This window comes from Juglans microcarpa x Juglans regia, chromosome 4S, assembly GCF_004785595.1.
Source record: "Juglans microcarpa x Juglans regia isolate MS1-56 chromosome 4S, Jm3101_v1.0, whole genome shotgun sequence".
Classification (NCBI taxonomy): Eukaryota; Viridiplantae; Streptophyta; class Magnoliopsida; order Fagales; family Juglandaceae; genus Juglans; species Juglans microcarpa x Juglans regia.
The window spans coordinates 4,943,858-4,965,801 of NC_054601.1; the positions used below are offsets into that span (position 1 = coordinate 4,943,858).

General features: G+C 36.8%; 3 protein-coding genes across 7 annotated transcripts; 2 read left to right on the forward strand and 1 right to left on the reverse strand.

Moving 5' to 3' along the window:
* The first annotated feature begins 2,011 nt into the window (after nucleotides 1-2,011).
* Nucleotides 2,012-10,733, forward strand: LOC121262835. Its single transcript, XM_041165470.1, is given in 7 exon segments — nucleotides 2,012-2,299; nucleotides 2,791-3,855; nucleotides 3,858-4,460; nucleotides 4,605-4,755; nucleotides 4,845-4,992; nucleotides 5,064-5,309; nucleotides 9,974-10,733. Coding segments are annotated over 7 exon segments (2,493 nt in total). The 5' UTR covers nucleotides 2,012-2,295; the 3' UTR covers nucleotides 10,250-10,733.
* A 148-nt stretch (nucleotides 10,734-10,881) lies between these two features.
* Nucleotides 10,882-15,190, forward strand: LOC121263193 (QWRF motif-containing protein 9-like). Of its 5 annotated transcripts, none has more exons than XM_041166025.1 (6): nucleotides 10,882-11,260; nucleotides 12,157-12,310; nucleotides 12,411-12,446; nucleotides 13,831-13,938; nucleotides 14,784-14,901; nucleotides 14,951-15,190. In XM_041166025.1, exons 1-4 carry the CDS (start codon nucleotides 11,207-11,209, stop codon nucleotides 13,857-13,859), a joined length of 273 nt encoding a protein of 90 aa, XP_041021959.1. In that variant the 5' UTR covers nucleotides 10,882-11,206; the 3' UTR covers nucleotides 13,860-13,938; nucleotides 14,784-14,901; nucleotides 14,951-15,190. The 5 variants fall into 5 exon arrangements, with proteins under 5 accessions (XP_041021959.1, XP_041021955.1, XP_041021958.1 ...); XM_041166021.1 differs by having other exon boundaries at nucleotides 12,157-12,273; XM_041166024.1 differs by lacking the exons at nucleotides 14,784-14,901; nucleotides 14,951-15,190 and adding an exon at nucleotides 14,475-14,723.
* A 5,079-nt stretch (nucleotides 15,191-20,269) lies between these two features.
* Nucleotides 20,270-21,304, reverse strand: LOC121263133 (LOB domain-containing protein 38-like). Its single transcript, XM_041165935.1, has 2 exons — nucleotides 21,055-21,304; nucleotides 20,270-20,928 (listed from the first exon to the last, which is right to left on the reverse strand). The coding sequence occupies exons 1-2, from the start codon at nucleotides 21,236-21,238 to the stop codon at nucleotides 20,486-20,488; spliced, it is 627 nt and encodes a 208-aa protein (XP_041021869.1). The 5' UTR covers nucleotides 21,239-21,304; the 3' UTR covers nucleotides 20,270-20,485.
* Nucleotides 21,305-21,944: the final 640 nt, after the last annotated feature.

The window sequence follows — 21,944 nt, forward strand, 5'->3', positions numbered from 1 at the left end:
ATTTGAAAAAAATATGGAGATTGGAGGTTGGTCGGGATAAAATAGAGATGGAGAATAAGAATATCTGAATTGTGTGTTGTGAATTTCAAATAGTGCATGTTTTTAAATTAACTATTGTAGATTTAGAATATAAAGATTAGAAATTGTTCAGAATGAAATAGAAATAAGAGATAAAAACTTCTTAAATATATCTTGTGAATTTGAAAAAATGCATGTGGTCAAATTTAAAATATTATTTGTTTTTTATGATTCAATTAATATTATTTGTGTGTTGTAGTACATGTTTCTAAATTGTGTATTGTGAATTTGAAAAAATATGGAGATTGGAGGTTGGTTGGGATGAAATGAAGATACAGGATGGAAATTTCTCAATTGTTTCTTATAGATTTCAAAAAATATGGAGATTGGAGGTTGGTTGGGATGAAATAGAGATGGAAAATAGAAATTTCTCAATTGTGTCTTATGGATTTGAAACAATGCATGTTTCTATATTAGATATTGTAAATTTGAAAAAATATAGAGATTGGAGGTTTGTCTGGATAAAATGGAGATAGAAGATAAGAATTTCTAAATTATATGTTGTGAATTTCAAACAGCACATCTTTTTAAATATAATAATACTAAACTTTTATTGATATGTTTAATACATACATGATTGAAGTCAGATTTATGATGTGTGATTTACATTTGTAATTTTTGTATTGTCAATTTAAAACAGTTCATATGTTTGAACTTAGAATATTGATTATTTATTAGTTTCTATTAACATGATAATATTACATTTTTTTGATATATTTATTTGCCAATTTTAATGCAGCGATCAACATTTCTGGTTAAAGGGAAATTTACAATATCTGATCTGCATCAACCATTTTTTTACTTATCATGTGCAAACTGTAGTAAAACCACTGGATACGAGAAAGATGAAGAGTTTTTATGCTATAATTGTAAAGAACTAACAACTGCACAACCAAGGTAAATACTCATCATGATATTTTCATGTTAACAAATCTTACATTATAATTACAAAATATTATTTGGCAATACCAAGAGATAATAACTTATTTATTATTCCTAGATCCCGTGTCTATTTAGAGACATTTGATGACAGTAGCTCGATCGCAGTAGTAGCCTTTGAACCTACAGTAGAACGAATTCTTGATTGCACAACAACAGATATTGTACAACATGCAGAACAGGTAAGATTTATACTTTTAGACACATTTAATAAATTTAACAAATTATTTTTTTATATGTTTTTGTCATTACAGGAGGATCGTTCGTACATAGAGAACATTACAAATAAGATTCAAGATAAACAGTGGATGATTGTTTTAGGTGCATCTATGAATGAATTTGGAAAATTGCGCTAAAACAAACTTAACGTATTATCTGTTAATGACATACTTGAGACAGTAGAATAACTATTTCAGAGAGTTTCTTCTACATTTCCAATTATTATGATGTATAGCTATAAAAATTTCATGTGTAATCATGAGATAACTTTTACTTTTTATCTGTAATTGTAATGATAATGCTTTGGTTCCAATAGTCACTTTTTTTTCTATAACAGAACATTGTGTAATTATAAATATGTTCGTATAAATTTTTATGTTATAATCATGAATACTCTAAAAATTATATATATGATTATTTTTATAATGAATAAGGATTATAAAATATAAACAAAACAATTACATTTTATAATTATATGTATTAACTTATTTTTTATTATTACATATTTTTAGATTTCATAAATATTATTTTTTCAAATATTTTTTATATTGTCACAACTGGGCACACGTGCAATGCACGTGTTTGCCCTTTACTAGTATATATATATATATATATATATATATATATATATATATAATGTCAACAAAAAAGCATGATATGAGCAAGAAATGGCGTCTCCTAGACTCGAACTGGAGAAAAGAAACCTTAGAAACGACTGACGTTTTAGCCAACCACACCAAGCATGTTTTTAATCTCTTCTTAAATATAAGGCTATTTGAAAAAGAAAACGCTAGCTCCGTCTTCATCCGATGACCGGTCTGTCAATTGGCAAAAAAGAGAAACCCAAGGCGGTGAGTGACTCTACTCTACTCCAACATCTGAAGTTCTCAACGGCCTTTTTCTCCCCTCTTTTCAAAGAAATTCCCTCCCGATCGACTCAATTCGGACGAAGCCCACAAAGAACTAGAAGTTCACCCAGTATAATCTCAAAGGTCTCTCTCTCTCTCTCTCTCTCTCAATTTTCCTATTTTGCGGTGATGTACACCACGTGTTGTTCTGATGGGTAATTCTTCTCTATTTCTATATCTTATTGAGAGAGCGTATTCTTCTCTCGTATGCAGTTCATATATTTCTGCTTTCAAATTGGTTTGTATAAGCTTTTTGCTTATTTTCTTCGATGCTGCAAAGCCTTACAATATTTAAAATGCTTCTGAAGAGTTTTTTGTTTATCATCATAGAACTTTCAGTAAGAGATGAATGGAAAAAACCCAATAAGTAATATCTGTATTCCACCAGCACTGTTACATAAAAGTGATTCCGAGGACATTATTACGGGTGATTTTATTGACAAGGTACAAATTCAGTTATTTTTGTACCGTGTTTCGTTGAATATATCGAATTTGTATGCTATTCAGATATTTGATCACTTGGCTGTAAAATTTCAACCAGCTCTACCTGTAGCGAACATTCGGGATTTTTCCATCTTTAAATTTGATATTTGTAGCCCTTTTTTCTTTTGTGGGGATGAGTAATGTAGTATTTTCTTTTTTTCAGTTGGAAATTGTGAGATGGCAAAACAAGCCAATACCGTTTTCCTTGAAGAATGGCTGAGAAGCATTAGTGGCGGTAGCAGCAACATCGGCTCTTCATATTCCTCTCCCTCATCGGCCCGAGCTATCATTCAAGCTTGGGCTGAGCTTAGAGACTCCCTTCAACACCAATCATTTCGTCCCCATCACCTCCAGTCTTTGAAAACCCTTCTCAACTCCCAAACGTCTCTTCATGTGGCTGACCCGCAAGCTAAGATTATCCTTTCCATTGTTTCCTCTGTAAACCTCTCTCTTCCGCCTGAATCATATCCTTTCTTTCTAAGGCTTCTTTATATCTGGGTCAGGAAATCCTTCAAACCCTCTCTGGTTCTAATTGATTCCACTGTGGAAATCATTTCTCAACTTTTCAATGCTCAGTCTGATTCCATAAAGAGTCCACTCTTCTTCTCTGAGGGTGTTCTCCTTCTGGGTGCATTATCTTTGGTGCCTTCTGTGTCTGAAAGCTCTAAAACAGTCTGCTTGGATATGCTCTGTAGACTGTTGGGGGAGGAGTACCAGTTGATTGGTTCATCAGAAGATCTTATTTCTTATATCCTTGCGGGGATGGGGTATGCTCTATCGTCTTCTGTGAATGTTCATTATGTTAAGATTTTAGATTCTCTATTGGGAATTTGGGGGAGAAAAGGTGGGCCTCATGGCAGTGTGTCTCATGGGCTCATGATTTTGCATTTGATTGAATGGGTGTTATCTGGTTTGATCAATGCCTTTTCTTTTGAGAAAATTAATGTTTTTGGCCATGAAGCTTTAGAGACTTCAAAGGCAAACTATGTTCCGTTTGTTGTTGTCATGGCTGCGGCTGGAGCATTGAGGGCTCTCAATAAATCTACAATGAGTGGTCTGGGATTAGAGACTGTTTCCAGACTAAGGATTTCTGCAGAGAATCGGATAGAATCTGTTGTAAGAAATATTATTTCCAGGAGTGGTGTTACTAATTTAGGTAATGATCTCACCAACAGTTTTCTACTGCAGTGTTTTTCATTAGCACTTGCTCGAAGTGGCTTCGTTTCTTCAAAGGCCCTCTGCTTATATGCCTTGCATCTGCATTGTTGACTGAAATCTTTCCTTAAGACGTTTATATACTAAATTACTTGACTTCCCACATGCCAACTCAGTAAGACTGGGGCATGATGAGGTAAAAAAAACATGTGGATAGTGTTCCTTTTAAGGAAGCAGGGGCCATAACTAGTGTTTTCTGCAATCTGTATGCTTCAGTAGATGTAGAGAGCAAGTGTGTGGTGGAGAATCTTCTATGGGATTACTGTCAAGATATCTACTTGGGACATAGGCGGGCAGCTTTGTTGCTTCGAGGTAGAGAGGATGAACTACTTCGGGATATGGAGAAAATTGCTGAATCTGCTTTCCTTATGGTTGTACTTTTTGCATTGGCTGTCACAAAATACAAATTAAATACAAAATTCAGCCATGAAACACACAAGGACATATCAGTACGCATATTAGTTTCATTTTCTTGTCTAGAGTACTTCCGCCGCATTCGTTTACCAGAGTATATGGATACAATTCGAGGGGTTGTAGGGAGTGTTCAGGAGAACGAATCTGCTATAGTCTCTTTTGTGGAATCTATGCCTTCTTACATGGATTTGACAAATGGACCAGGTATGGATTATATGCCATTTAAACTGTAGTTTTCATGTTTAACTTTATATCTGCCATTTCAAGGTCCCTAATGATCCCAACCCTCTTTTTGTCTCTCTCCCTTTAGATGTTATCCATGCTAAGATTTGAATTGTTGTTTTGTAGATTTCTGCTCCTCTCAAAAGATGGAATATGTATGGTACAAGGATGGTGTGCAAACTGCTCGCATATTGTTTTACCTACGTGTCATTCCAACTTGCATTGAACGTGTGCCTATTTTTGTACTTAGGAAGGTGGTAGCTCCAACTATGTTTCTGTATCCTTGAATTAAACTATCAAATTTTACGAGAATCCCTGCATTCTATATCATGGTGAACATTTTGCTTCCTTATCAAATGCAATTAGACATATGGGACATCCAAATGGAAAAGTAGCTAGAGCATCACATTCCATGTTTTCAGCATTCATATCTTCAGGGAAGGATTCTGATCAGGATGAAAGAGTATCATTAAAGGAGCAGCTTGCTTTCTATTACATGCAGAGATCTTTATCGGTAACAAAACCTAGAAAGCATATCGTGAACTTGCCAGCAAAAGATTGAATACTAACTTTGATGTAATGTAGGGATATCCCGGCATCACTCCTTTTGAGGGTATGGCTTCAGGAGTTGCAGCCTTGGTTCATTATCTTCCTGCTGGAAGTCCAGCCATTTTTTATTGCGTCCACAGTCTTGTGGAAAAAGCCAACACACTATGCGGTGACATCTTCTCTCAAGAGGCCGGTATGGGGAAGAATTGGCATGGAGAGTCAGAGCCTTGCAAGAAAATTCTAGACTTGCTTCTACGGCTTATTTCCCTTGTTGATATACAGGTTATATTTATTTAGTTAACGCCACTTACTCATTAACTTCTTGTTTCAATTCCCTCGGTTTCTTTCTACTCAGTGAAAAGTCAGCCCTTCAATTTTGTTTTGTGTCCCCATTATGGGTTCTATATATTTCAGCTGAAGTTATCAATTGACTTCATATCTATTGAATGTGGTTGAGATAGAAGTAGAAAATAACTCCCACCATCTTTTCTGAATTATTGTTCTGCATGTTCTTGTATGTGTAATGATGAATTTTATTTTATTTTTATAGGCAAATGATTATATTATATTGATACGAATAGGCAAAACCCGAGTACACAGGTAGGATACAAGAGATTACACCTATTTAGGGGGAATAAATAGAAATAAGAAAAGCATGAAAATTGAGGTCATTGAAACTACTGCTTTGACCCAAAGAAATAGAGTTCTAATAAACAGTAATCTAATCTCCTCCAAAGAGCGCTCACTGTCTTTGAACGTTTGGTCGTTACGTTCTTGCCAAATACACTATGGAATATAGATAGGGATCATCTTCCACACAGCTGCTATTTGTGGAATATCGCCGAGGTTCGGCCAACAAGCCAGAAGTTCGACTATTGTAGCTGGCATAACCCAATCTAGCTCTACCCTTTGGAATACATTGGCCCATAATGCTCTAGCAATCTCGTAGTGTTGTAGAAGATGTCCCACAGTCTCACCACTTTGCTTACACATACAACACCATTCCACCACTATCATCCTACGCTTTCGTAAGTTATTCATCGTCAAAATCTTTTCTAGAGACGCTGTCCAAAATGCTGTCCTAGGAGGAGCTTTATTTCTCCAAATTCTTCTCCATGCAAAGAGGTTGTTATGTGATTCTGTGAGGGCCTTATAGAAAGAGCGAACTGAAAAAATACCTTTTCTATTAGGTAACCACCTCAAAGTATCAACTCCTTCATTGCTCGGTCTCATAGAGTATAAGAGTTACAAGAATTCTACAAAATTGTTAGACTTCCCAATCTTGGGTCGCTCTGGTGAAGCTCACATTCCTCTGTAGTAAATCCCCCTCCCTCTCTATAATGTCCACCATTGAAGCTTCTTTCTCATGTGCAAGTGTGAATACTGTGGGAAATGAATCCCTAAGAGCTCGATCTCCACACCATATGCTGTGCCAAAATTTAATTCTTGAGCTCTCTCACAATTCTAGTATGACAAACAAAAACTCCCCACCCTCGTCTAATGTGCTTCCATAGACTGATGCCATAAGCCCTACTTACCTCCTTAGTACACCTCCCCCCCCCCCCCCCCAAAAAAAAAAAAAACTCCATACTTGTAATCAGACACCGACTTCCATAAAGCTTCATGTTCCATATTATAATGCCAAAGCCATTTCCCAACTAAAGCCCGGTTGAACACCCTCAGATTTCTAATTCCCAAGCCGCCAGAAGAGATTGGGGAGCATATCTTGTCCCACTTGATCAGATGAAATTTAAATTCATCCCCAAGTCCGCTCCAAAGAAAATTTCAGTGCAATTTCTCAATATGTGTTGCCGCACTCGCAGGGATTGGGAATAAGGATAAAAAATAGGTAGGTAGGTTGGAAAGAGTGTTTTTTATTAGTGTAATCCTACCACCTTTCGACAGATACAACCACTTCCAACTTGCCAATATTCGTTCAATTTTCTCAATTACTGTATCCCAAATAGTTTAAGCCTTGGAGGCGGCCCCAGAGGAAGGCCAAGATAATTCATAGGGAAAGAAGAGGGCCAAGATAATTCATAGGGAAAGAAGAGGCCTTACAATCAAAAGTGTTAGCCAGTATCCAGATGTTACGAATATTACCAACTGGAACCAACTCTGACTTGGATAAATTCACTTTTAACCCGGAGACAGCCTCAAAGCAAAATAGAAATGCCCTTAGCCTGAATCTGGCTTTATTCTACCTCACGAAAAATAAAGATATCGTCTGCAAACAACAAATGGGAAATGTGAATGGTACCTCGACGCATGTCACAAACTGAGAAACCTATTATCAACTATCGCTGATATCATTCTGCTACATGCCTCCATGACTATGACAGAGAAGTGGGGACAAAGGATCCCTTGCCTCAGGCCTTGGGAGCTATTAAAAACACCCACTGAGCAGCCATTCACCAAATTGAGAAGCGCGCCGTCGATATGCACCACATAATCCATATGCACCACCTCTCCTCAAAACCACACCTCCCAAGCAAGTATAACAAAAATTTCCAATTGACATGATCTTAGGCCTTTTCCATATCCAACTTGCACACAAGACCTAGGTTACCTGATTTGATTCTACTATCTAAGCATTCATTGGCAATGAGTACTGATTCCAGTATCTGTCTTCCCCATACAAATGTGTTTTGGGGTTTCGTAATGATCCGCCCCAATACTCCTCCCAATCAATTTGCAAGCACCTTGGAAATGATCTTATAAATCCCATTCACAAGGCTAATGGGCCACTAATCTTTAACCTCTGATGGCCCAATCTTCTTGGGAATAAGAGTAATAAAAGTGGCATTAAGGCTTTTTTCAAATTTTCCAACTGAGAAAAATTCATGAAATACCTTCATTATGTCATCCTTCACCACTTCCTAGCAAGCTTGGAAGAAACCGATAGAAAATCCATCCGGCCCAGGTGCTTTGTCTTTAACCATATTCCTTACCACTTCATGAATCTCAGCCTCCTCAAACGGCCTCTCCAACCAAATGTCATTTTGCTGCTCAATGGACTCAAAAGGTAGCCCATCAATCTTCAGCCTCCACCCTCTGGTTTGGTAAGTAATTGCTCAAAATATCCAGCCACATGTTCTTGGATCACAGGGATCTTCGTGCAAACAGATCTATCAATATTCATCATTTCAATGGCATTAGTTCTCCTATGGGAATTTGTCACTCTATGAAAAAACTTCATGCTGCGATCACTCTATTTCAACCACAAAACTTGAGATTTTTGCCGCCAAGAAATCTCCTCCAATAAAGTAACCCTCTCTAGTTCTAAGGCTAGTTCTGTTCTCCAAGCCAATTCCTCTGGTGATAGGGCCTGTCCCTCCTGTGCTCTCTCTACCTCATGAGGCTCCTCCAATAATGACTTCTTACGGTTGCCTATATCACCAAAAGACTGCACATTCAAAAGCTTTAAATCTTGTTTTAATGCTTTCAATTTACCTACCAGGATTAAACTAGGGGTACCTTGGATTTGATAGGACGACCACCATTGCCTAACCCGCTCCACAAATCTGTCAGCTCTTAGCCACATATTCTCAAATTTAAAGTATCTATTTCCTTCTTGAATTGCCCCACAATCCAACAAAATAGGGAAATGATCATAACAAAGGCGAGGCAATCTTTTTTGACATACCTCCGGGTAATGAGATTCCCACTCCGGGGAAACTAAAAATCTGTCCAATTTAGATTATATTTGATTATTGGACATGTGAATGCACCACCCATGAGAAGAAGGTCCACCAAGCCCTAGTCAAAAATACAATCCGAGAAATTCGGCGTTGCTGGCTGCAACTTGCTATCTCCCAATCTTTCACTTGGGAATCTGACAACATTAAAATCTCCACCTATACACCAAGGAAGTTCCCACCAGCTGTGTAAACTGGCCCCTCTTCCCATAAAGAATTTCTGCTACTGTCCAAGGTCGGTCTGTAAATTCCAGTAAATGCCCATTGAAAATTATTCTCCACATTTTGAAAAGAACATGCCACTGTGTATTCCCGATATATTCCTCCATTTTTTCTACCACCCTTCTATCCCACATAACTAGGACACCCCCCGATGCCCTATTGAAGCAAGAAAGACCCAACAACATATGAACAGCTCCATAAGCTTCTGATGATGCTGTTTGAAATATTCTCCATCTTGGTTTCCTGCAAGCACACAATAACTGCCTTCCACCCTCGGAGCAAATTTTTTATCCGCAGGCGCTTATTAACCTCGTTTATCCCTTGGACATTCCATAATATAATCTTAGGCTTCATAAAGAAGTTGTCGACCCCCTCCCTTTAGATCTTTCACTGTTTGAAATGCCCTCATAATTAATTGACCAAGTTAATCTCGTGAGCTCCTGCTGTTTTTTTGAAACAGATTTCTTGATCTGCATATTTCCCACTTCAATGGCCGTTAGCAAAGCCATAAATTGTTCTTCAAATCCTTCACACTCCAGCTCCACACAATGCTGAATCTCCTGCACCTTATTCAAAACCCAGTCCGAAACCATATGCTGAACTGGTGGTAAAGCCTTCAGTGGTATAGGCTCCCATCCATCTCATGATCTTCCATTGATGCCCACTGCGATGCCATCAGCGATCCTATCTCATCCTCAGCAAGAAAAGACCTCTCGGATGGCCCCAAATCCTCCCCCTCGCCACTCCCATACTCCGGAAAACGAGATGGCCCCAAAACCTCTCCCTCGCCACTCCCATGTGCTGAAAACAACACATGGGCTACATCTAGAGGCTGGCAACCCTTTGCCGGAGAAGATGAATTTTATTAAAAAGCACCTATCAAAAAGTAATAATTTATTCAAGAGTGCAAAGACAAAATTCAAGTATACAGGAGACTCTTGTTTAGAAAGTTGAAAAGATACAAATAATGATCTTGTTTGAGAGAAAAGACACTTATTTAATGTTTGCATTTACTTATTTTTCCAGGTGCTACCACACTTGATGAAGTTGTTGGCACAGCTGGTCGTCCAGCTACCCAAAGATGGCCAGAATATGGTTCTCAATGAGCTATATTCACAGGTTGCAGAATCTGACGATGTCACACGCAAACCCAGCTTAGTTTCATGGCTGCAGTCACTGTCCTACCTTTGTGCTCAAGCTGCAAGTGGAAGTGCCACCTACAAAGGGATGGAAAGAGTAAATATGACTTCCGCACAAAGTACAGACTCATTAAGCCTGACTAAACTAAATGCACGACTCTGAGGCATTGACTTTGCACCTAATTGGTTTCTTGTCCGCAGTCCTCTCTTGGTCTATGATCTAGTTACTTGGGTCTCACCTTGAAGTCTGTCACAGTACCTATTTGCTGCAGGAACTGGTACAACATCAATGACACTGGAATTGGGAATGCGAGGGCTACTCGAAAATCCTGGAATCATGGCAGAAGTTCAACAAGAGGTCTAGAAAGTAGAATCAGATACAAGATTAATAGGCGATTGCCTTTGTCTTTTAGAACTGTAGCAAATGCAGATGAATGCGGTTATGTAGTCTCAAACAATGCGCATGGGAAAACCCCCACTCTTTTGTTCCCAATGGGTTTCTTTCAGGGCTTGGATTTTCTTTCTTTTGAGTTGGTTCCATTTAGCGTGGGCTAGTGATTCTGCCCTGGTTTCCCATTATCAGTTGATGCATGGTATAATTACTCTATCGTTATGTTTTTCATCCAAATTTATTTTGTTCTTCAATACGATCTATGGTTAGTAGGTTACAATTATTTGCTTCCAAAATTTTCTTTAGGCAATTCAAGTTACAGATGACTCATGATATCATGTGCTGGTCCCCACTGAAAGGTATGCAGTGCCATTTTAAGTTTCAATGGCATGTTATGTTAAAAATGAAAAACTCGTGATGATGGTAGAAAGGATGAAGTATGATTTAGGAGAGAAAAATAGTATATGCATTATTCTTGTTGGAGCTGGATGTATCAGATAATGGTGTAATGTTTTCAAGTTTTGTATGTGTGCATTTTAAGCTAAAGATGTCAAGTGCTACTATGGGGTTCTGATTCTATAAAAAATTGTGAAGGGAAAGTAGATGAATAAAATGTGTTGAGAAAAAAGAATGTGTTCTCATTCTCTACTATTCATGGAACTAGAGCAATGACTGTGGTAGATTGCAGGGTTCAGTAGTGGCAGGAAGGTCAAAAGCCAAAAAAGTTGAATGTCTGGCAAAGGAGAAGATTACGAGACTTGCTCCTATGAAGAAGTTGTCAATGTATGAACTTTGTGTACTGAAGACTATTATCTGCATATAATTCTAGGGTTAATCAGAACTAAATAAGTCAGCTATACATGATGACAGGATCCCACAGTTTGTGACATATTATCTTGCCATCAAATCATTACTTGTTTGGACAGTCTGCTGACATTAATATATTATATATATATATATGCATGATACATGTAGTAAGTTGGCAATGAGTACCCATGCCATTGTGCCTCAGTCTTTCGCTTTTCGTATGACATTTGCATAGGTTGGGTCCTACATAAGTTGCATCTTGTGACTACATTACCTGGCTCTGCCATTGGTTCAGTCAGTTTGAGACATCCAAATATGGCATGGTTACATCCTAAGGACATCCCCAGATGTTACATTTGTTCAAAGGACATCCCCTGTTTGAGAGCATTGTTTTTGTCATTCTACTTTTAATAGTATTTAGGTTTATCCATGTTTTTCATCATTATTGGTGGATTGTCAAATGATTCAATTACTAGATATGCAGCAAGTCTTGAAAGTTGTCCTTAATGCTGTATTTCATCCCATTGTTAAGACTCAAGAGAACCACCTCCCTTCCGTGCCCATTGCCCATGAATTTTTCTGGAAAGGCCATGAGGGACTGAACTCTTAGATAAGATTTGAATAATTGTGGATGAGCCAGGGAAGCAATTCATGACACACCTAAATTTCTCCTGGGTCAGTTGGTTTTAATACTGTTACACAAGTCGTGTGTACTGAAAAATTGTAACATCAGCTAACTCTTTAGAGTTTCTATCTCTTCGTGATGACATGGAGATATTGAGATGCATGCATGCTTGTGCATGAGAGGGTTTATTGGTACTGCTTTCTCACTAAATGTTGCGTATCATTCAAATTGTGCTTTATGGGTGCAGATGACATATTTGGAAGAGTGGGCTCTCAAGGACTGGGATTACTTCAGTTCTTTGTTGGGGGCTACTGAAGCTTTGAAGGCTAGCACTCTCCGCCTTCCAGTTGTTGGTGGGGCAAAAGTGAGCGCCAACGTGTCTGCTGCCCAAAAATTGTCATGTTTGTGGCTTAGTTATTTTTTTATATGGTTCTTTGGGTGCAACATGCTGATGTCCAAAATGTGAATGATGCAATTTGCTCAGCTGTTGATGTTATGCAGGCAATGGGATCCTCAATCTGTTTATTGTTATTGAAGGTGATTTTCCTTTTCTATAATCCTCTGAATTGGTCTTGCATATAACTTTTTCTTTGAAAGGGAAGTCAGATTTTATATGCAGAAATTTCCAAATATTTCATGTCATAACCTTCTTGGATTGGTGGTGGCCCTGGTGGGTGGGGGATTGTGGTAGGTCTAGGGTTTGAGCTTCCCTAAGAAAACTTAGATGCAAAATGATCCGTGCTTTCTCATGTTATGGCCATGGAGATGCACTCATTTGTTTAGAGATTATTTATTTATCGTCCTATCTTGGTTGTTTTGGATACTTGTAGCAGCAAAGATGTTGGGGCCATTTTCTTCTCTAACGGGTGCTATGATCCTTGAGGTCATTTAGTGATTTGGACTTCCAATTAAATTCCATCTTCTCACTTGGATCTCTTGGTACAACCCTTGTTAAAAAGTGTGCCCAATGCCCACATGTTAATGTCCACATTTAACACTATCTCTGACAGCAGGCATTTCCCTGTTTAAGTCCCATATATCTTTTACTTGTGAGGAAAAAAAAAAAAAGAAGTCCTATATATCATATTCAATATTGCAGAGTCACCTCTTGTATACATCCTGTGTACCTAGACAATATCTGTTCTTCTTTGAATATTAATAAATCTTTGCCTATGAAAAAGTATTTCAGAGCCACTCATTTGGGTCACTGATATTGCAAATGACTTCCGCTCACTCACTTTTCTCTCCTATAACTATTTTTCATCTTTTTATATCGTTCAGATTCTTTTCCAATCATTCTTATACATCTCCCTGGCCCCTGGGGGCTCCTGCTGTAAAATTTGTTGTACAGTTTGTCATTCTTCTCATCTCTTTTTACATTTTTTTTTTTTTTTCTCTTGGCAATCATTCTTCTTATCTCTTTTCATAAGTAGTAATCTCATTTAGCTTTCCTGAATCATAGAACTCCATAGTGCAGTACCATCTTGGCTATCATGACACTTTAATGTCCTCGTACGCTATGGACATGCAGCAAACCATCAGTGGAATATAATTCAACTTAATGCCAACTCAACTGAACCTCAGTCAATGAGTCAATTCTAAGGGGAGGTTTGGATAGTAAGTTAAGTTGTGATGAGATGAGATGAGAGTTGACAGTTGAATAAAATATTGTTAGAATATAATTTTTTTAATATTATTATTGTTTTGGGACTTGAAAAAACTGAATTGTTTATTATATTTTATTTGAAAGTTTGGGAAAGTTGTAATGATTAGATAAGATGAGATAAGTTGAGGTGGTTTTTTAATCCAAACAAGGTTAAGCCCCCATCTTTCTTCGAATTTGATCATTAGAAGTAAAAAGTATTTCATTTCAAAGCTGAGCTTATTTATCCTTGTGCCTAAAGCAATTTGTTATTGTTAGGTTGGGGATCTGAACTCTTTGGTTTCTGAACTTGGAAATATTAGAGTGAAAGATTGTGCTTTGCTTCATCAGTGGAAGGATCTCCTGTCAACAATTGCAGTAATGCAGGTAATGGTAGTTGCCACATAATTGGGGGTGTTCAAGCATTTGTTTTGTAACTAGTTGGCCATTCACATGTAGCATGGCCAATGTCCACCTCAAGAGTTTCATTTAGCCACCAGCCCAAAATGTAAAACAATTATCATAATCCCCAGTAAAAAAAAAGAAAAGAAAAAGACCCTCTAATGTATGAAACTATTAAAGAAACCTGTGTTATTCTGTAAAAAACTCAAAAAAGAAATATGTAATTAGGGTTCTGCTAAGACTTATTTTAGTTCCAAATCTGTAAAAATAAACTACGATTTTTTCCCAAAACATTTCAAAATACAATATAAAATGCATAACCCACGAGTTTCCCACATCTTTCTTTCAGTCTCTGTTTTCTCTCCTTTTATTACCCACAACTTTGAAGGTGAGCAATGATTTTAGATGGAAGCAGGAAAACTTTATTTAAAATTTATGGTATTTCACACCATATATGCGCACTCACGTCGTTTAACTAATAAATATGTCGATAATGTCGTGTAAAATTTATGATTGTACAGCTAAAGCCCCCCAAAATTCTAACCCCGAGACAATGAAAGTGTAAAGCTCAGTCTCATTTGACTACCTAATACATACTGTACACCTTGTTTCCTAGCTAGGATCCTTGGAACCAGAGGATATTTTATCTTATGATGATGCATTTACAATTGATAAATGGCAGAAGATCATAGATGCTCTTAGATTGCACACATTTATTAATTTTCTTATAGGCTTGGGGAATGTCTGTGTATGTATTTCAATGGTTCCATGCAGTTCCCTTTAATCCAATAGTACTTGATGAAGTTCCCATTCAATGTGTCCATGATCAGGAATGAATGCTTTTAGAAGAATAATATAAAGGATACACTCTGATAGGTCATGTGTACTGCAAGCTAGTTCTTCTCTACTTCTGTGGCCAATGAAAATCGTTGTAGAAAGAATCTTTTTGTGGATGAAAAACGTGATGTTGCTCTTCATTTGGGCAATAATTTTATAGTTTCCTGTTTGACTTTTGTCATCCTTTGCATTAGTTTTTCTTTCACAATTGATTGCGTCACCCACTAATATGTAGAAAGCGAAGCTGAATTTATTAGCCTTTGGAGAGACAGATAAAATCAAGTGTATATCTCTTTAGTTCCTTTACAACACATTGATGTAGACTCGATGAAAAATTTATTGGGTTTATTTTGTAGGTCACGTTAGGAATAACAATTTATTAACTTCCAGATAATCCCTATGTGATATCATTAATTTGGATTTCTTACATTTAGGGCTCATTTGAATAGTGAAATGAGATGGTTTTAGTTGAACGTTGAATAAAATATTTTTAAAATATTATTTTTTAATATTATTATTGTTTTGGGATTTAAAAAAGTTGAAAGTTGTAATAATGAGATGAGATGAAATAAATTTATTTTTGTATCCAAACGGACCTTATTGTTCAAACTCTCCGATAAGGTGAGAAAGTGAAAAGAATCTCATTTTCTCCGAACCTAAATTTGATATGAAAAAAGGTTATCTAAATTTAATTTTAAAACTTATGATCGCGAAAGAAAGTCTTTAAATAGGAAAACTATTAGCTAATCCAAAAATATTAATGGCATGATGTTCTTCACTTATAATAGGATTTTATGTCATTCAAATTGTTTGTGTAAATTCTTTTTATTTTTTTAATAAAAAAATAAAAATAGCATGTGTTCGTATTTCAAAAGTACATAATAATTATTGTTTCAAATAAGGGTAATAGATTGGAATAACTCCACTATAAATATTAGCAACAATGTTGTTAATGTTCTAATCAAAAGGAGTATACGAAGAAGATACGGCATACGGTACCAAACACCTTAGATCTGATTATTGATGGGAGATCTTTTTAATGAATAAGAAAAAATTTATTAATAATTAAGAAGAATTAAACCCCAGTACTTATATGAATAATTCATCTATAAGATAAAAGGTTCAACTCCAATACCAGGAAATTTAAAATAAAACTAATTAATTGACTGGGGATTTGATGCTGCTTGCGACTTTAAAGGAAAATGATGTGCTATCACCTCTCAATTTGATCATTGTTCATGTATTTTATTTTATTTTATTTTTTATTTAATAATTATAAAGTAACTATTAATATATTAATTTTTTATTGAAAATTTTTTAAAAATATTTTAAAAAAAATATAAAATAAAAATATAGGTAAAATTATAAATATATGTAACGTTACTTTTTATAGCCCAATAGTAAAATCTGGACTGGGCGGCACAGTAGCACTATACTAAAGTAAATTAAAGTACGAAAGACGAGATTATCTGCAAACATGACCCATAGTGGAATGGAGGAAGAGATCTCAGATGTGGGATCCACAGCATACGCGGCGATTCGAAAGGGATTGGAAAACACAATAACCGACATTAATTGGGTGTCGTTTTCGTGTGCTCGAGATATACAATACAATAGGTGGTGATGGCGTGGAACCCATTCATGTGGGGGAGAACAGTGTCTTTTTCAACCCACCACTTTGTGCTTTGCCAAAATCTTATATAACTTGCCACTTGGGGGACCCACCTTCTTCATTTCTTCCCAAAATCTAAACTCAAATTCATTTTCAAGTCTTGTTATGTACCCATCTATACTTCTTCTTATACAACAAGAAGCTGCAATAATCAATCTCAAACATTGTCTTCCCTATATGGTTAAGATATGTCTTGATGGTTTGTAGAGATCATAAGATGAACTTTGGTCATGTTTTGCAAAATCATTACTGTTATTTTGGATGTTTTTGTGACATCATTTTTCGCAATATATTTCACAATTATATTTTAAGACGAAGAGTATATTTATAAAATAATTTATAAAAATAAAGTTGTTTTATAAATTAAAATATAGTTGTAAAATATGTTGTGAAAATTGATGTTTAGTTATCATTACTCATGAAATACACTAGAATTCATACCAATTTTGTTGATTTTTGGCATGAGATTTATGAGAAATTCTACATGGAAGTCTTACATCACACATTTCCATCTAATCTGTTTATGATTTGTTATTTTTGTCATTATATCTTAATGCTTAAATATGTATGTGTTTAAATAGATCGATGACAAAAATGGCAAATCACATATTGATTAAATAGATATATGTGATGTAATGCTTTCTTGTAGAATTTCTTGAGATTTATTAAAGTAGATCCAGACGGTTTCTACTATTATTACAATATACCCTCTAGAGAGAGAACGTCCACCTCTCTAAAAAAAACTTCCCCAAGTCAAAACTCGCTAGAGGGGGTGGGAGTTTTGGCTCTGCCCCTTTCCAATTTTGCATTTGTGTTTTGTTTTCTTTTTCGTGTTTTTATTAGGTTTAATAAAGAAGGTGATCCCAGTTTTGCATTTGTGTTTTGTTTCTCCTTCACAAATCCACAATTTGGGTTTGGAAGTGCTGCCTAGTGGTTTGGTTTGGTTGTGCGAGGGATGCGCCGGTCGGGTTTGGGTGCTCGTGTGGTGTGCGATAGTCATGATGGTTGTGCTCTGTGTGATGGGTGCCGATGCTCATGATGTGCAGCCTGGTGGAGCTGCCTAGGTGGCCATGATGGTCATCAAAACCCTAAGGGGTGGCGAAAATGATAGAGATGAAACCCTAAGGGGCCTTCCTACTTGCATATAGGTTGGCTTTTTTGTTTGGACTGGGCTGTGTGCTTTCTTCCGTCCATGTGGTTTTTTGTTTTTAGATATGTTTTTAGTTTTTTTAAAGTGTTGTACTTCCGTTTTTTGAATGTTTTTTTACTCGAATGAAGTGTTGAGCCACCTGGATCGGATACAATCTGGGGCAAGAGCTGGTCAAGAGGGGCGGACGATGCTATGGCCAGTGCTCGTGTGTAGGAAAAGCCGCCTGCGCATTGGAGGCTGGTGTCCGTGCGAGAGCTGGGTGCTCGTGCCGACTGGGCTCGTGAAGTCGATGCTTGGGGTGGGTGTGCCGTCAGGGCTCATGCCTATGCTCATGGTTCTGTATTTTTTGTGTTTTTATTGTATTTTTTTGTTTTAGTAATTAATAAAAAAAGAAATAGACTTGAACTTGGTGTCTATAGCAGCATTGTCTCATACTCTTCCAGCTCCCTGGAAGGACCAAGGGGGCTATTTAGTTATATTTTTACAGAGCATTTTCTTTATTAGGGGAGAGTTTTTTAAAAGTTAATATAATGACCACCACAAAGAAATCTGTATGCGGGGATGCTCCAGAGCAGATGCGTAGTTTACCTTATAGTCTGGGTTTTTCTTATATTGATAAGTCACAGTTGTAATTTCGGTTCATTAAATGAAATGAAGTCTATTTCCTTAAAAATAAAAAATAAAAAAAAAAGTTTAAAACAAAAGTTATTTGGATCATTTCAAGTTATATATATTAAAAAGTGAAATGACTAAAGTGTCTCGTACTTTGAACGAAATTGATTTTATAAATTTTATAACACACAATAATCAAACTCATAATGATAAAGGCTTGTTTACATTTTCGAGAAAACTTGTCTTATATGCAATATCGCTTAAACAGGCATGCAAAAGATTACAATATTCAATCAAACACGTGTAATGTGAATATCTATTACAATATCTAAATTTGAAAGCGTTTGTTTTTAATGCATTTTGTTTTTGTTCACCCACGTCAGCATCTCAGATGTCCTCTTCCATCGATCTCCTCGTTCATCTTTAGATGCTGATCTTCCATCAAATACTATGATAGTCTTGAACTTTTGTTACAAAATTTATTACTACTCGTCTTTTATTTTTTTTAACAACTCTGCCAGGGCAACCGACGTGCGAAACCCGGGGCAACCGTGGGGCTTTATGTCAGCCGATGGATAAAAAGTTAAAAAAATAAAAACAAAAGACAGAGGTAAACTAGAGGGAAAAGAAGAGGGAAAACTCATATTTCAGAACAAGTGAAAGAAAAACTGCGATTTTGCTCCTATCATGGAAGAAACTCAGATTGTTGCTCACAAAACTTGATTTATACTTCACTTCCAGCTTAGATTCATCCCCTTTTATTTATACTGGAAGAAAGAAGAGGTCGCGATCGTCATCATCTTCAGGTTTGGTAGATCTCGTCCATCTAGTTTCAATTTTTGATCGAGCTTTTTCGTTTTTCATGATGTTGTCATGGTAGCAATCAGATATTTAGAGAAAATATTAGAAACGTTTTTGTATATCTCTTTATGAGTTGGTATTTATTTTTCTCTCTATCATCTTCCACTGCCTCTTTAAACTCTAAATTGTTAGAAAAAAATTGGTAGTGAGTACACCAAACTGGTAGTCAGTATGCCAATGACATAACTTGTTGTTTACTTTTGATGGATCAGTTGGTAATGGTAAAGTAATGATCATTCTTGTCACAATCACCAAATTTCTTGCGAAAACTTTCAATGATTTTGGAGTTTATCCAAACGGAGGAGTGAAAACTATGAGGTTGGCAAAGACGAATGAGTGAGAACTTTCAATGGAAGACGGAGGAAAGGAGGAAGGTGGATTTCAAGGGAGCTTTGGAAATGGGGGAAACTGCAAGTGGTTTGGGAGCTCTAGAAATGGTTGCCTTAGTCTTGATTCTGACATGAGAAAAAAAGGGAGAAGACGATGAATATATAAACATCGTAGTTTTTATTTTGCCACGTGGGACGCGGTTATTCCGTGGTTCTCCTAACCGGTTGCAAACAGACTTTCTCTTTTTTTAATCTCGTACCTTGTTTATGTTGAGTCCAACAGTCATTTATTTTATAAATTCTGTAAATCATTTTTATTTTTATTTATTTTTGGTTAGAGACAAGAAACAATTTAATCATCTCTGTTTAATTCATCATAAACAATTAACTTTTTTAAATTTTAAAACAAAAATAATATTAAAAAAAATTTTATAATAATATTTTATTTAATTTTTAATTTTAATTTCAATACATCTAATCTCATATACGAAAACAAACGAGACGTAAATCTTTTAATTATATCTTTCATTGGGAGCCGAAGCTCATTAAAATTACAATAAATTATTAGAAATCTTTTTTCAAGGTAATTGTTGAAAATTTTATTTATTATGTTTGAGTATTTTTTTCCTTTGCATTTATGGACATAAACTAAGCAGGTCCATTGGGAAAAAAGATTATACCTCTGAGATTAATCGAAGCAGTTTGCACGCTTGGCAGAAAAAGATCACGGCTTCAACTCATCTCAGGTGCCCAATGGCCGCCAATGCCCCCAAGTGGACACGTACGGCCCCCACCAATCCATGCAAGCAGGCAACCCTCCCTAGAAAACGACAACGTTGGATTCTCAACAATACAAACTCGGAAACCAAACAAAGATTAATATTATTAACGCCTAAAAACTTGGCCGGAAACCTTGTTCAAAAACTCGCCGGAGAAATTTCCGGCCGACGAGACTAAAATGTTTTTATTTGTATTCTCTCTCTCTCTCTCTCTCTCTCTCTCTTACATTGCTCACTGATCTTTACGCCGCAGGACTTCATCGGAGACAAAAACTCTCTTTCTCTCTCTCTTTCAGACAAATAAATTAAGAAGCTTCCGATCCTTGCCAGGGCTTCCAAGGCTCGTCATCTCGGAATCGTTGGACTTGAACGACGTTGTGAAATCCATAGAGCGCTTGACTCTCCATGGGATGGGCCGTTTCAGGGCAGCACTCATATCGTTGGAGAGCTTAGGTGCCAGCGAGAGGGTAAGAGGATCAGACGGTTGATTTTCTTTCATGGACAGCGCGGATGGACTGTAAAGAGTTTCAACCGCAGATTCTTCAGTGCCGAATGCGTCCGGGGAAATTCCGGCCGTTGCGATATCCGCTATAGGCGTGAGATCACCACCGGCGAGGGCTGTCTCCACCGCCAAATGGCATAAGTGCCACATGCCACGCGATAAAAGTCCCACCGCACCATCCACCGGATTCACCGTGCGGCCACAGGCTTCATACAACAAGGACTGGAACAAAGCTGAAGATGGAAGGGAAAAAAAAACAAAAGCAAAGGGAAAATCAACAACGATTACAATCACAAACAAATTTCTTTTCACAGGAAGGAAAATAAATAGAAAATGGAATCAGAAATCGGAAAACCGACCGGGTCTTTGGGATTCGGGGACGGCGGAGATGAAGGAAAGAAGGTCGCTGCGGCCGAAGAACTTGGCGAGCAAAAGAACGGCGTTGCCTTGGGAGGTGGGAGAGTTGATCCACTGAAGGCACGATCTCAGGACGCATGTCTCGCCACAGCCCTTTCGCAGTACGCGGCAACCGTTGCAGCTCATGGTTTTGACGGATTTTCACGCTGCTGATTGCAGACCAAAGAGAGGGAGTGAGACTGGAGAAGAAAACCAACCATTAATAAATAATAAGTAGATATATACGGACAAACAGACAAAACATAGGATCGAAGAAAGGCAGAAATTACAGTCACGGTTGTGTTTGGTCGTGTTAAGAAATAACCATGGTCGAGTTAAGAAAAAAAAAAACCGGGTAATTTGAGTGTTGATGATTGGATTATAGTGTACGGTGCGAGCGAGGATCCACTCCAGAGGTCGGGGTGGGAAGTGTGGGGGAGAGAATATCGAGACCTTCCAAACTCTGGGCAAGAGCGGCTACGTTTTGCCGCAAACCCTCTGGTCTTTGTTAAAAGACTTGCATCGATTCTTGCATCTCTTGCCTTCGGTTTTTTGGATGATGCGATTTAGGCCTAGTTTATTTTTATAAAATTTTTAATAATATATTTTATTTTATTTTTAATTTTTATCTCAATTCATTGTATATTATTTGTGAAAATAAATGAAACCATTTTAGATAATATATTTGGCTAATAAATCAATATATAAGATTATTTTTAGTAAAAAAAAAGCAATATTTAAATTTTGTCTATGCACTTTTTTAATTAATTTTATAATATTTATAGACAATTTCAAACTTAAATTCAAAGTAAAATAGTCCACTTATAATAATAATCTCTCCAATGTCGGATTT

What these genes read in the sequence shown, in the direction of transcription:
- LOC121263193 (XM_041166020.1), top strand. Translation starts at nt 11,207, where the DNA reads ATGTCTGGCAAAGGAGAAGATTACGAGACTTGCTCCTATGAAGAAGTT. An exon ending in CCTATGAAGAAGTTGTCAAT is followed by an intron (nt 11,261 to 12,156) that starts GTATGAACTTTG and finishes TTATGGGTGCAG; the next exon opens with ATGACATATTTGGAAGAGTG. An exon ending in CAGTTGTTGGTGGGGCAAAA is followed by an intron (nt 12,274 to 12,410) that starts GTGAGCGCCAAC and finishes GATGTTATGCAG; the next exon opens with GCAATGGGATCCTCAATCTG.
- LOC121263133 (XM_041165935.1), bottom strand. Translation starts at nt 21,238, where the DNA reads ATGAGCTGCAACGGTTGCCGCGTACTGCGAAAGGGCTGTGGCGAGACA. An exon ending in CCCCGAATCCCAAAGACCCG is followed by an intron (nt 20,929 to 21,054) that starts GTCGGTTTTCCG and finishes TTCCATCTTCAG; the next exon opens with CTTTGTTCCAGTCCTTGTTG.